At 43.6% G+C, this 14040-nt stretch overlaps 1 protein-coding gene across 4 annotated transcripts in view; it reads left to right on the top strand.

Annotated features, from left to right (window-relative positions):
- DLG5 (discs large MAGUK scaffold protein 5) overlaps positions 1–14040 on the top strand; it is a 1179851-nt gene that overhangs the window by 848793 nt on the left and 317018 nt on the right. For all 4 annotated transcript variants that reach the window (XM_069240807.1, XM_069240806.1, XM_069240808.1 and 1 more), the window contains one exon: positions 7923–8071. In XM_069240807.1, the coding sequence (XP_069096908.1) occupies positions 7923–8071 (149 nt within the window). The remainder of the gene's footprint in view (positions 1–7922; positions 8072–14040) is intronic.

Here is a 14040-nt window from a genome sequence, read left to right as displayed (position 1 = left end):
ACATCAGCATGTATGAGCGGTACCTTTATGTGGTTTTGGAAATCAATTCCGGAGCGGAACAACGTCTGCACGGAGTAACACAATGCCAAGCATCGGCACTCAGCAATCCTGCTTTGAAAGTTTTCAATTCTAATCTGATGACTGGGGAATATTCAAAAAGTCAAGAATCTGTGGTGAGATAGAATATCTACTAGAACGAGCGTTACCGTAGGTAGCTTGTCCTTTACGGCTTTGAATCTGTCAAGATGTCTTCAGGTGTGTCACATTGTTGTCATAAATACAGAATGTTATTGTTTTGCTTGTTAATTAGAACACCGTACAAGGCTACAGGAAAACTCTGGGGAATGAACTGACAGAGTGCTCCTTCTTTTGAAAGTACATGTTTTGCTCAGAATATTACACTTGATTCTCACATGGCGAAGTACGATAGTGTGAATTTATTGCAAACATACATTCATTTTAGCTCGAGAGCACCTTCTGTAACCTCAATGAGAAAATCATGAGAGAATACAGTTTTCTCTCAAACATTGTTCATCAAATCAAAGCCGAGGATCAGCAATTTTCACTTGGTAAAAATTACCATACATACCACAACTCCTAGAATTAGTATGGAGCTACAAGCAAATAATTTATAATGTGACTAAAATGTGTTATCACCCTTTATATCTGTGCTTCGTTGTGACCCTTAAAATACCGCTGTTCACTACAATACATTTCAGGGGAGACCATGGCTCGGAGTCCAGTAATGGCTGCCACAACATCTAACATGTTGTGGCCAGCCAATCAACAGACAGTTTGTATGGGACCTCTATATGCCCCACGGTGTCGAAGTGTGGTCACCCTGCCCCTTATATATTTTTTAATCCATTTTCAAGAAGCAGGGACATTGTCCATGAGTCTTGCAGTGGCTCCCACAACATATTGTTTTGGTTGTGGCCATCTAATTAGGATTTGCTACTCTCCTTTAAAGTGGCCAGTCGGGTTATCTGGAATTTTGGTGGCCAGATATGCTCTGTTTGTTTAACCTCTTCATGGTGACTCCAAGCACCTCTTTAAACGCAAATTTCTCAAAAGGCTGAACAGACTTACACAAATAAGAAAAAAAGCATGTTTTCTGAGTAAAGTCCTAACTGTCTGTTAAATATAATTTCATTCCATTCAGCTGTTTTATTTTATTTTAATCGTTTCCCAAATTTTCCTGTGAAAATTAACATGGCAAGTCAACATTTTGGGCTCCTGCATTTTCGTAACTACTTAAGTTCCTTCTTCGAAAGTTTAGATGTGATCCTTTAGTGTGATCTTTAAGCCTTAACTTATTCTCACGTTCTTAATGTACACACCTTTTGAACCTATGCATTATGGCCCTCTTGTACTCTCAAGACTGTTTTCCTCATTCTGTGCTGTCATTGAACTGCAGGCGCAGTCTGTGCAATTGTCACATACCTCCGTCTTCTCTGGCAAATTGGTGCTTTTTACTTACTTCCTTTTTACCTCAATTCGTGTTACCCTTCCGTGTTCCATAGCTCTTCCTACTTTATCGTCTTCGCCATATCCTTCTAAAGATGGTGAGTGGCTTTACTGGTTAGCGCTCAAGAGGACCGTTAGCTTTTGCATTGACTGGACTTCGGCTTACCAGGTGGTCGGCCAATTTTTTGTTGGCTTTTCATTTGCTAAACAAGAAAAGGCAGTTCAATGGAGCTTGCCCAGATGGGTTATAGTGTACATAAAAATGTTCTATGCCCAGGACAAGAGGGCTCCTTCAGGGTTTTGCTCGTATTCCATTATAGCAAAGGCTACTACTACAGCATTGGCATTGGGTGTTCAGGGGTTGGTACATCTGCAACGTCGGTATATGAGAGTCTGTCCACACCTTCAGAGGGCACTATTGTCTTAATACTGAAGCCCACGGAGATAGCTGTTTCTACCTTTTTGTTCAGCTGAACTACCTGGTTTAAAGTCTGCTCTTTGGACCCGCACACTTTTGGGAGGTACTACTTTGGTATGTATTCAGAAGATGAGGAATCTGTGCTTAAAAATATCTATCAGAAGAACAAGTTGTTTTACTGTTGGAAACACTCTTTCTGGTAGATAATGCAACAACACCTCACTGCTGTCCGTCCTCTGTTCTGTCGAGTGGGCGTTTAAGATTGCAAAAAGGTCCCAGGTTAGTTTCAGAACATTGTCAAGTTTGCAGTTAGCCTTGGTTGTTCCTTGTCGTCTGAGGGGATGGAAGACTTGAAAAAGACAACTGCTGTTAGTGTGCACAGCTGGTGGCTATTTACAGATCTGTGCTGTTATTTTTGGAGGGGTTGTAGTGATGCTGCATTCTTATAGTATCACTTATCAAAACATGGGAGCAATTGCTAAAAAACGTTCTGGATCCAGTCTTGTGCATATGGGAATTCAGAAAATGAGGAATTTTTGGTTTACTAGAGAATCCACCAGAGATGTTAGCAAAGGTAAGCCCTGGGAACATCTCCGTTGCCATGGCTAACCATACATTTCTAGCCAGTCTCTTCAGACCATGCACTTCTTTTAGGGTCACTAAGATTTATATAGAAGACCCTATTCAAACATATTTACTGCTCCACAGACCATGGCACGATCCCAAGGATTGCAGCATTTGTAAGGCCTTCAGTGCCATGGAGGGTCGTCCTCTATATGACTTGAAGTCTGATTCCTTTGTCCGCTTCTCTCTGAACATAGCAACTAGGGCTTCTTAAAACAAGCCTAAGAAGTGTAAATTAGAATTTGATTTCTACAGATTTTGTCAGAGCCTTTTCTTCAGAACCGTTATAACCCATACCAAAACACCTTCAGTGCCTGCCATGAAAGTGCAGACTCCTGGGTTTGGTGGTATGTCTGAGGAGGAGTACAAAAAATCCAGGCCTTTTTCAATTTTGGGTACATAACTATCTTCAGAAGCAACTGATATGTCAATGATCTTCACCGACTGCTTCCTGAAGTCATTGATGACTGATCAAATTGCGACAGCTTACAGATTACCTCCTCATACATATTATCTCCCCTGTCTGGCCATTTTCCTAATTTCTCATATCAGTGCAGGCAGGTGGAAGGAAAAAAAGGATTTCCTTTCTGTCTGGGATCACATGACTTCCAGTTGCGGTGTTTAGGATACCATATATAATGATCGTGCATTAAGAATTGTTTCCAAGCCACTACAAAAATCTCAAAGGAAGAAACATCATCTGCACTTGAAAACTTTGCAATCAAAATCTGAAAACCGGTTTGTAAATTCCCATAGAACCCGTGCCAAAGGACAATCAACGTTAAGGTTTTCGATCTAGGCTTTTTCTTATCCGTAATAAGTCTGGGGAATGGACTTTTGAATATTTGACCTGGATTCTTCACTTACGCTTTAATATGGAAAGAACTGTGCACAATTATGTTTTTTGCACTGTTGTTTGCCAGGCAGTTTTGGGATCTGTTGGTGGATGCACAGATCTGGTGGCAACCTGGATACTTAACTCCTCTTGAAGAGCCAAACTCTGGCCTGTGCTACAGTCAAACATCCCCACACTTGACTTCCTTGCTGCTCAGAACAAGCTTAAGAATATCTTCAATTTCCTACAAACTGTAGGAAAATTCTGGAAATGGCTACATCAGCTTCCTGTTAGAACTCATTCTCTAAAATAGAAGTGTTTCTGTATTTGTGCTACATCTTATCATAACAGACTGATAAAATATGTTTTCTTGAGAGATGTCCTTACCTTCTGCAGGCCTAAACTGTGCATTGATTTGAGCTCCTCTGATGACGATTTCCATTTATCCCAGAGAGCTAAGCACTACTTGATTGTTTTCCACAAGTGTTGTGAAGGCATTCATAGAAAGACTGTTTCACACTTCCTCTATGAGTTACATAATGTGCTATTTCTTCTCATTGAAAGTCTACTTGAGCCTATTAGCTAAACCTTTCTTGAAACACTTTTGTGGAAGAATGCGTTTAGTTTACATAAAACATCATCGAAGGACATGAAGATAATGTTTTCCTTTAAACATCCATACCTTACCTTTCTTCACACCAAAATGACTTTCAAATAATCCTCGACTCATGCCTCTAGCACCATAGTTGTACGGAGATAGGGGCTTGCAATCCTTAGACTTTAAATGTTACTTAAGGTTCTGCATTGACAGAACAAATGACTTTGGCAAATCAGATAACCCTTTCAGGGCGTTGCCTGCTGGATCAAAGCTTGTATTTCCTTTTTCCATACTAAAGCCAGATTGCCTCTCACACACTTTAGTTGAGTGCTCTATTTGAGGCACTACTACCACATCTGTCTTATCTTAGTGCCATAGTAATGTGGGCCTCCTCCAGTATGCTCCAAACACGACAATTGGCGAGGAGGGGAGCATAAACTATCAGTCATAACACCCCTATTCTCAATCTATAACACTAAATATGACTGCTGCGGGGACGTCACCTTCCCAATTCCTTCATACATGAACACCTCTTAAGGTCAATTCCTGGGCTCGCATGGCCTCACTAAGGTAATTTCCATTTATGGAAGTAGAACCTCACACACCTAATAGTGTTATGCTTCATCCTTGGCTTCCACTCCCCACCCTGGTAGGGTCAATACCACTAGGGCCGACTGAACCATCTGTCTCCTCTGAGCAGAGGAGAGTTCTTGATAAATATTTACTGTTCACCAAGCATTAGTGTCTGGACATCCAGTCAAGATTAGAGACAGCAGTTAGACTGGCATTGGTTTGCTACCTGTTTGATTTAGGTAAGCCTCATTTCAACCTATTTGTGCCATATGAATTATGATCTTGCTTTTGTAATTGAGGCATGGCTCTCTTTTGAAGATCCAGTGCTGAATCAGAAAAACCTACATACCTATAAATGCAGACCCATGGCATTGGTGTATGTCACTGATACATATGCTGTCCACTCACTTCCCCGTTTATGAGCTTACTGATCATTACTCTTGAGCTGTAAAAATCTGACCTTTGTAGCCTCTGTGGGGAATCAGAGTGCTTAGTCTTTCTACATAGTTGGCCAGAGTTTGGGTCATAAAATGAACTGGATGGGATACAGCAGTTTGACCATTCCTGTGTAATTTTAATGTATGTCGATACTGCTATTTTAACATTATGTTGAGGTTACCCACCCCGAAGTCAGGGTAGAACGCAAACATGAAAATCTGTGAAAGATATGAATGCCGGAGAACTGTATTCACAGCTGAATAACATTATCTTACCTCACTTTTGGGTAATCGCTTCAGCTTTAAACAAACCTGGCGTACACGTTATCTAAGGAAAAAGGGTGAATTAAATGGTGTGGTTGTGTAATACACTTACCAACCCTTTCAGCGAGACACTGAAGAAAGCTGCCACCAATTTACAAAAATTGACTGTAGTTTTATGTATTTTAGACACCTCATCCTCCAGAGGGTTCAGAAGATAGTGAATTTACAAGGACAAGCAAATCAAAGCATTACACTCAAATGCGAACTTGAATTGGCAAATTAAACAGATTTGACACTTGGATACCTTTTCACCAAAAAGCTGTGCTAGTTATTTTGTGCTCACTTAGTCATTTTAGTCAGCCAACCCAGTAGGGTGCCAATTAGAGGCACAAGCAAGGTACTCAGCAGGTGAAAGCAGTCTTCAGTCAAGTCCTCCTTTTCCAACCCAGCAGTGGTTTCCTAAGGGAGTGGTCTTGAAGCAAGGGATACAGGATGCTGAAGATGCTCAAGGATGCTGTGTGCATAATGCAGACTATGGTGATCTTCCTGCAGCTACTCCTCGGTCTATGAAGCAGATGAGATGGCTTTGGTGACAGGGTCGACGTCTCTCGAAGTCCTCTTGATCCTGAAAGAAATTAACTCGCCCAGTATCACGGTCACAGCCAGTCCTTCCATTGGCCATAACTTGACTTCTGGGTGACCAAGCTGCACTCCAATGAATCTACCAGCCTCAGTAAACCAGAGTGCAAATTTGAATGTAGAGTCCTGATGTCTGGCGGCATGTTGAAGATTCTGGCCTACCAACTTGCCCAAGCTGGCTTCTTCAGCTGTTGTGGTCCTGTGCTGTGAACCTATCCTGTGCAGCCAACTTATCCTTAGATTATTTTGTTTCGAATGGGCTCTGAAGATGGCTTGTCCATGAACAAGACTCAGCATGCACAGTCCCCTCTTCTTTCCTACCCACCATGTTCAGCAGATGCAGTCCACACCAGTGCAGCCTCTTTGCTGGTTCCAGGGTGCAGCCTGCCAGTCCTCCTTCGCTCTTCACCCAGTCCACCTGAGATTTGTGTTTTGGGTGCCTGGGTTGTTCTATTTATACTTAAACACCCTCAGGCTAAGATGCGTTTCGCAGGCATAGGCTACCACGATACCACCCTCCTGATGACCACTTATTGGGAAATGTGGCATCTGGGTATCTCAAGATGCACCATTCTGCTCACTCCCAACATGCCAGACCCCCTTTTGGCATCCAGAACTCCCTAGCCAAACCTGGAGGCTACTTAGTGGGCTGTGCGTCCCTGAGAACCAAGTTTGACTACAGGTTTTCTCTCTTTTTCCTGGGTGCTAGAGGGACTGCCTGAAAAATGTGTTCTCCATTTGCTCTTCAAAGGCTTTGAAGCTCACCTTTTGGGTCAACACCCATGTGGCTTCCTGCAGGAGGAAGGCAACATTTCTCTTTAGGTCAGGCCCCATTGTCTCCTTTCCTGGGAGTTGTTAGCACGTCTCCCTAAGAGTACATAAAGCTGCCTCTGATTCAAGATCCTTCTGTAACTGTTAAGGGCACAGAAGATTGAAGGCAACAAGGTTGCAACTTTGTAAAAGTTGTACACTGTAACTTGTTATATTAATTCATTAATTTAGACTTGAGAACCTCGTCAGGCTTAATGTAACGAGTTGTTTGAATCCTTGGAGTACCAACTTTGGTCACCCTGATAAACATGAGCTCAGCTGAGAGGTCAGCATGTAAGACCAAGTCTTTCCACAGTAATAAAAACAGTTTCACGTTTTTACTGTCGAAACGCGTAAAAAAGTTGTCCTGCCCAAGAAGTATGCTGCAGCTACCTTACAGCTCAATAGGCTTGTCATAGGGGTGATTTAGACGTGTTTCAGATGAATCTTTGACTTTGCAGTGGCTTTAAATGGCTAGCAGTTTGAAATGGTCTTTAAGTCAGCAGTGCGAGCTAGGAGACTTGTTTTACATTTGTCAGTTCCAGAGTGGCACAGCCAGTGCTGCAGTCCCTGGAATGAATCACTTAACTAACAGGGTGTGGGTACCATATACTAGGGACTTACAGGTAAGTTGGCCTATGCCATTTGGGTGTACCCAATGTAGCATACATGTTTTGGGTTCAGGGCACTGGTACTGAGGTCTGGTTAGCATGCCCCAGTGTGCATCCAGAGTCAAAATACCAGCAGCATCAGTCAAAAATAAATGGGAGGGACAATACAAAAAAGTCATTTCCTTACACGTACTTAAAGCTGGATGCTGGCAGTTGGTAACTGAAAAAGGCAAACCTGATCATCCTCTTTTTTTTGTCCCATACATTAGGATCAGGGTTCAGTTCAGATTATCAAAAAATCCTCAACTTGTTGTACGAAGGAATCTTTGTCACCTTTCTACAGAGAAGACATTGGTTCAGTTCCCCATGGCTAATTACTTGTGGTAGTTATTGGAATGTAGATTAACAATCCTGGCATGAAGAGTGATATGGAAAATAAAAAGGCATAATTACTCAAAATGTTACTTAAATGTATTACTGTTGCTGCTTAATATTATTATTTCTCTTGTTTCCACATTGTTTTTTTTGTATGGCAGCACAAGGGATAGATGTGATCTGTTGAATGGCAGTGTCTAATTTCTGTGTATGTTGAATCAGAGGCAGTATTGCTTGTTTTTAAATGTTTTTTCCAACATTTCTATTTCAGTATGGCTCAGTGGAAATGAAGAACAAAACTGCTGAAGAGGCATACCTGGAAATGTTGAAGCCAGGCCAAAATATTTGTGTGAAGGTCCAGTACATGATAGATGAGTTCAATAGGATTAAGGGGTTGCCAGGGGATGGATTCTATATCAGGTAATTCACACATGAAGAAGGGTGGGGGAACAATAAAAGATCATTATGTCTACTGTAAGTGAAGAACTGTTTGTGGGTCACCCAGTTCCTCATATTTTATGCTTGGGTTATTCAGTGCTGTGTATGAATTCTAAGCTTTTTCAATTTTGGTAATTGAGAATTGCATTTCTGTTTGTTAAATATGCAAGTTTGAAAAAAGGTAGGTGCCATCTATGACACATGGAGGGTGGGCGAAGCAGTTCTGATAGAGGAAGAAAATGCTCCAGAAGCACAGCTACTTCGCAAGCGAAGAGTACGTTCAAAATAAAACCAAATGTTCTCCACTCAAACGATTAACTTGAAAACAATAAGTAAAAACATGTCTGTTTTGCAATGGCACTTTTATTTAGCATTTCTCTAGGTTTTTGGAGAAAAGCCTAACTTCTACAAAAAAAAAAAAAAAATGAAAGGTGGTAGAAATGAAACTGATGAGAAAGGTTAAAGAATCACTGATTGTTAATAGAAGGCCACTTATATCTGTGTTGATTGTTTTCAGTTATGTGCACTAGCAGATTCAGAGATTTCCTGTACTCTTGTTTTCGAAAACATCTAATCTAATGTTATTTTTTCCACTATGGGATGCTCCCTATATTATTACATCCTAGAGGCCTTCTCCCCAGTTGTGCAGTGAACCAAGCATCTAATTTATAGTCACAGATTCTTTACCTTAGAATATTCCCCATCATCAGACTGGATCTGGATTTTCTTTTCTGAGCAGTCCCCTAGCGTGCTGCTAGATGGCTTCATTTGGCTCTACGACGGCCTCGTCCGTGGTGGAAATGACATGCGTGGTGGCTGTATATGTGCTACCCTAACACGTTGACCTCTGTTCCTTCTATTACATGCCATCAGAGTAGATCCAGGTTGAGCTCCACTCAGTTGTTTTTTGACTGGATTTTTTTGACATTTTTGTTAAAACTTTGACCTGATCTTTTTTTCGCCGCTTTTTTTGGAGTATGTTTCCAAAGACACTTGTAGGTTTTTAGCCTTGTGGTGCCTGTCACAGTAGAATGTCTGTGACAGACCACCACTTGGTTTACCTTTGGTGCCTGGAGTCGGATTACGACTCCAGGGCCTGTACTCAGTGCAAGACCATGTATCTGAAGGCAACCCGAGAGTGAGTCATGAAGCTATTGGCCGCTCGACACTTGACTGCTCACGATCCAAGTCCTGTTCACAAGGGAGGTCCCAGTACCACTGTCTGAGTCAGCTGCGCCGGTTCTCATTACGGTCCTCAACTTAATCCGGTAAATCCCATAAAAAGAAGTCATGAATTCGGAGGGCTCTTTAAATTTGCAGCACTAGTCCAAGTCTCCTGGGTCCTCCCTGCCACCCCCATCACCTGGCAGCTTCAACGTCCCTTTAATATGTCCTTGCAACATCATGGACTGTCGGTTGGCGCAAGATCCAGCACCACCTACCTTAAGGGCAAACCATAACTTCGGACATAGGGGTGCTTCTGGTTGCTCAGCAGGGTTATGTACTACCTTTATGGAAACCCCACCTTCCTCAGATCGGCTGACGGAGGACTACCTGTTGTTTTTGTGGCAGAAAGTACAGTCTCTTTATCCAAAGGACCCACTGACATGAGTGCTGTAATATCTGGGTTAATTAGTGGACAGCAAGGATATGAGTTATAGTTATTTGAAATAACTCTAACAGGTGAAGGTCTATGGTTTTGTATGTTTAAAATGTGAGCCTAATTAGAATGTCCCTGTAACCTTGTTTGTTTTTCTGTGAATTTCTATTTTAAAAAATCTAAAGTAATTTAAATTATTATGAGTTAATCTAACCACTGCCGCACACAGACTTTGGCTGTTCGCAGTGGAGGTTGGGCGTATGCCCTGTGGCCAGGCCCTGCGGTCAATCTCCTATAACCACCCAACTCCACGCACGGCCTCTGGCGTGCGCAGCAGGGTTTGGCTGTGGGCCTGGCCTGTGGTCATATCCAGCAGCCAACCCCCCTTAAAACCACCCAACCCCATGCCACACAGCGGGGGTTGGCACGTCAGGGCCTGTGGCAAACCCTCCTATAACCACCCAACCCCACGTCATGCACTGTCTTTGGACAAGTGCAGGAGGGGTTGGCCTCAGGGCCCGGCATGGCCCCATGCATATTTTTACATTAGACCCGGGGAGGTGGTGGTCCCTGGGGCTCAGGGTGGTCCGCAGGGTCGTCACTACACATATTTTATTATTAGCCCTGAGAAGGTGGTGGTCCCTGGGGCACAGGGGTGGTGTCCATGCTGACACCAACCCGCATAGCTTTTACATGATGCTCGAGGAAGTGGTGTTCTCTGGCCTTTTAACAGCCCTGGGGGGGGGGGGGCAACTAGGGACATAATTAAAAGCACGTGCAGGAGACTGCTCTTGCTTTAAAAAAAAAAAAAATCATTTTCCATTCATAGTGAAATTCCCAGGAATGTAAATTTTTTTTACATTTTTTTTGCCTTGGTAGGGTGCCAGGGGGACCATTGTACCAAGGCTAGGGGCTTAAGGTAAACATACCATGCCTCCTTTTCCTTTTTTGTTTTTTTTTTGTTTCTTTTTTTCTTTTTTAAGACTCGGCTGAAGCGGAGTCTTAAAATGTCTGTCAACACTTCCTGTTTGAAGTGTTGGCACCGATCAGATCGCTGCACAAGATCGGGAGTATTTGCAAAGTCTTCACACCTGTAAATGTACAAATTTGTTTTTCTGTTAATATTTCAAAAAATGACTCCACTAATTTATACCAAATAACCAAAAGAAGACTTCTTTCTGGACCAAAAGTTACCATTCTTTCAAATTTGGTGAAGTTCCGTGCAGCGGATCAGGCTGTACTCGTGTTCAAAATCACTATGGAAATTAACATGAGAAACAAACTTTTTTGACCCGCCCATCCTGCCTTTTTCTCTGTCCATGCATGGCGGATCACCCTAAAACTTTCCATGAACAACAATACCCCTGAGTACACTTTTGTCTTGGAAATTTTAAGGAAGATTTGATGCCATAGCTACAGCCAAGTCAGTAGAAACTAGGTCCTAATTATACCTAATGACTACCACCAGTGTGTGTGTGTGTGTGTGTATATATATATATTTGTTCATGGCATGTGTAGCTGCAGATACAGCAGATACAGTGTTACAAGTTGTTTTTCTTCGAAGAAGTCTTTTCGAGTCACGAGATCGAGGGACTCCTCCCCTTTCGGCTCCATTGCGCATGGGCGTCGACTCCATCTTAGATTGTTTTCTTTCCGCCATCGGGTTCGGACGTGTTCCTCTTCGCTCCGTGTTTCGGTTCGGAAAGTTAGTTAAATCTCGGACAATTTGACGGTATTGTTTACGTTCGGTATCGGGTTAGATAACGCAGTTCGACACCGAATTTTGAAGAGCTCCGGTGGCCCTTCGGGGTTTCGATTCCCCGGCGGGGCCCGGTCGGTCCGACCACGTGCGTCTTCAAGGCTAATGGAACGGACCCCATTCCGCTTCTGGCCCGAATGCCACAACAAGTATCCTTACACAGATCAGCATTTGGTCTGTAATTTGTGTTTGTCTCCCGAACACAAAGAGGATACCTGCGAGGCCTGTCGAGCGTTTCGGTCGAGGAAAACGCTAAGGGACCGAAGAGCAAAAAGACTTTAAATGGCGTCGGCGCCGTCAGGACACCAAGACTTGGAGGAAGAAGAAACCTTCTCCATTGCTGACTCGGACTCGGACTTGGACGAGGCCGAAACCCAACAGACGCTGAAAACCGTGAGTAAAACACCCCTGGCCAAGACTCACGGAAAATACATCAAAGTCCAGGGGACGCCACCGCCGACAGGCCATGGCTTAACCCGAAAATTAGGTGACCGTCCATCGGCACCGAAAAAGGGCACGCATGTGTCGAAGTCATCCGACTTCGGTCGAGATACCGGCACAGAACAGACTTGGCCCCGAGACACCGGGCCAGAGTAATCTCGACATCGAGATACCGGCACCGAAATAAGTTGGTACCGAGATATCGGAACACCGAAAGCCAAAAAAGTGTCTTCAGAGCCGAAAAAGACGGTTGAAAAGGTTTCGATACTGAAACATCCAGCTTCCGAGCCAAAACCAAATTCCTACACTGAGGAACAAGGCCTGTCCTCACAAATGCAAGGACACAAATTCGGACAGGAGCTAGAAGCAGGGGAGCCAGATTACACTCAGAGAAGGCTCCACATTCAAAAGAAGACAGGAAAAATCAGAACTCTCCCTCCAATCCGAATGAAAAGGAAACTTGCTTTCCAAGAAAAAGACAAACAACCACAGGCAAAGGTGGCAAAACAAGTAACTCCGCCACCATCACCACATCGCTCACCACAACCATCACCAATGGCTACCCCACCGATGATGCAGTCTCCAACGCACACAGGGATGAGCCAAGATGATCCTGATGCATGGGAGCTTTATGATGTGCCTGTATCAGACAACAGTCCCAACAGTTATCCAGCAAGACTATCACCACTTGAAGACAGTACTGCTTACACACAGGTGGTGTCCAGAGCAGCCGCATTTCACAATGTCACCCTGCACGCAGAACCAATTGAAGATGACTTTTTGTTTAATACTCTGTCGTCCACACATAGTCAGTACCAGAGTCTTCCTATGTTACCAGGAATGTTGAAACACGCAAAGCAAGTATTTCAAGAGCCTGTGAAAGGCAGGGCCATCACTCCTAGGGTGGAGAAAAAGTACAAACCTCCCCCAACAGACCCTGTGTACATCATGCAGCAATTGACACCGGACTCAGTGGTAGTAGGTGCAGCTCGCAAAAGGGCGAACTCACACTCCTCGAGAGATGCACCACCACCCGACAAGGAAAGTCGCAAGTTCGGCGCAGCAGGGAAAAGAGTTGCGGCACAAGCAGCCAACCAATTCACACATTGCCAATTCACAGGCCTTGCTATCGAGATATGATAGAGCTCATTGGGACGAAATGCAACACTTCATAGAACATCTACCCAAAGAGTTCCAAAAGCGTGCACAACAGGTGGTGGAAGAGGGCCAAAGTATCTCTAATAACCAGATACGGTCGGCAATGGATGCAGCAGACACAGCTGCAAGGACTGTAAATACAGCGGTCACCATACGGAGACATGCATGGCTGCGCACCTCAGGATTCAAGCCCAACATTCAACAGGCTGTGCTTAATATGCCTTTTAACGGACAGCAGTTGTTTGGGCCGTGGGTGGACACTGCTATTGAGAAACTTAAAAAGGACACAGATACAGCCAAGGCCATGGGCGAACTCTACTCCCCACAGGGCAGAGGCACATTTCGGAAAACACCATTTAGAGGGGGGTTTCGGGGACAAAGCACAGAACCCTCAACCTCACAAACCAGACCCACATACCAGAGCCAGTATCAGAGAGGAAGTTTTAGGGGACAATACAGAGGTGGACAGTTCCCTAAAACTGGGGGAAAGTTCCAAAGTCCCAAGACCAATCAAACTAAACAGTGACTTCAGTGTCACAAATCCCCAACACATGACACCAGTGGGGGGGAGACTAGCAGAGTTTTACCAAAACTGGGAGGAAATAACAACAGACAAGTGGGTTCTAGCCATTATCCAACATTGTTATTGCATAGAATTCCTAAAATGTCCACCAAATGTGCCACCCAAAACACACAACATGTCCAAACAACATATGGATCTATTACAGCTGGAGGTCCAAGCGTTGTTGCAAAAAGATGCAATAGAACTAGTACCCAATCATCAGAAAGGAACGGCTGTTTACTCCCTGTACTTTCTCATACCCAAAAAAGACAAAACTCTAAGACCCATCTTAGATCTCGGAACACTATATCTTTACATCAAATCAGATCACTTTCACATGGTGACACTTCAAGACGTAATCCCCTTGCTCAAACAACAAGACTACATGACAACATTAGACCTCAAGGATGCGTATTTCCATATACCCATAC

This window comes from Pleurodeles waltl, chromosome 6, assembly GCF_031143425.1.
Source record: "Pleurodeles waltl isolate 20211129_DDA chromosome 6, aPleWal1.hap1.20221129, whole genome shotgun sequence".
In the NCBI taxonomy this organism is placed as follows: domain Eukaryota; kingdom Metazoa; phylum Chordata; class Amphibia; order Caudata; family Salamandridae; genus Pleurodeles; species Pleurodeles waltl.
Note: the sequence above shows the minus strand (reverse complement) of the source record. Positions and strands in the feature narration are given on the sequence as shown.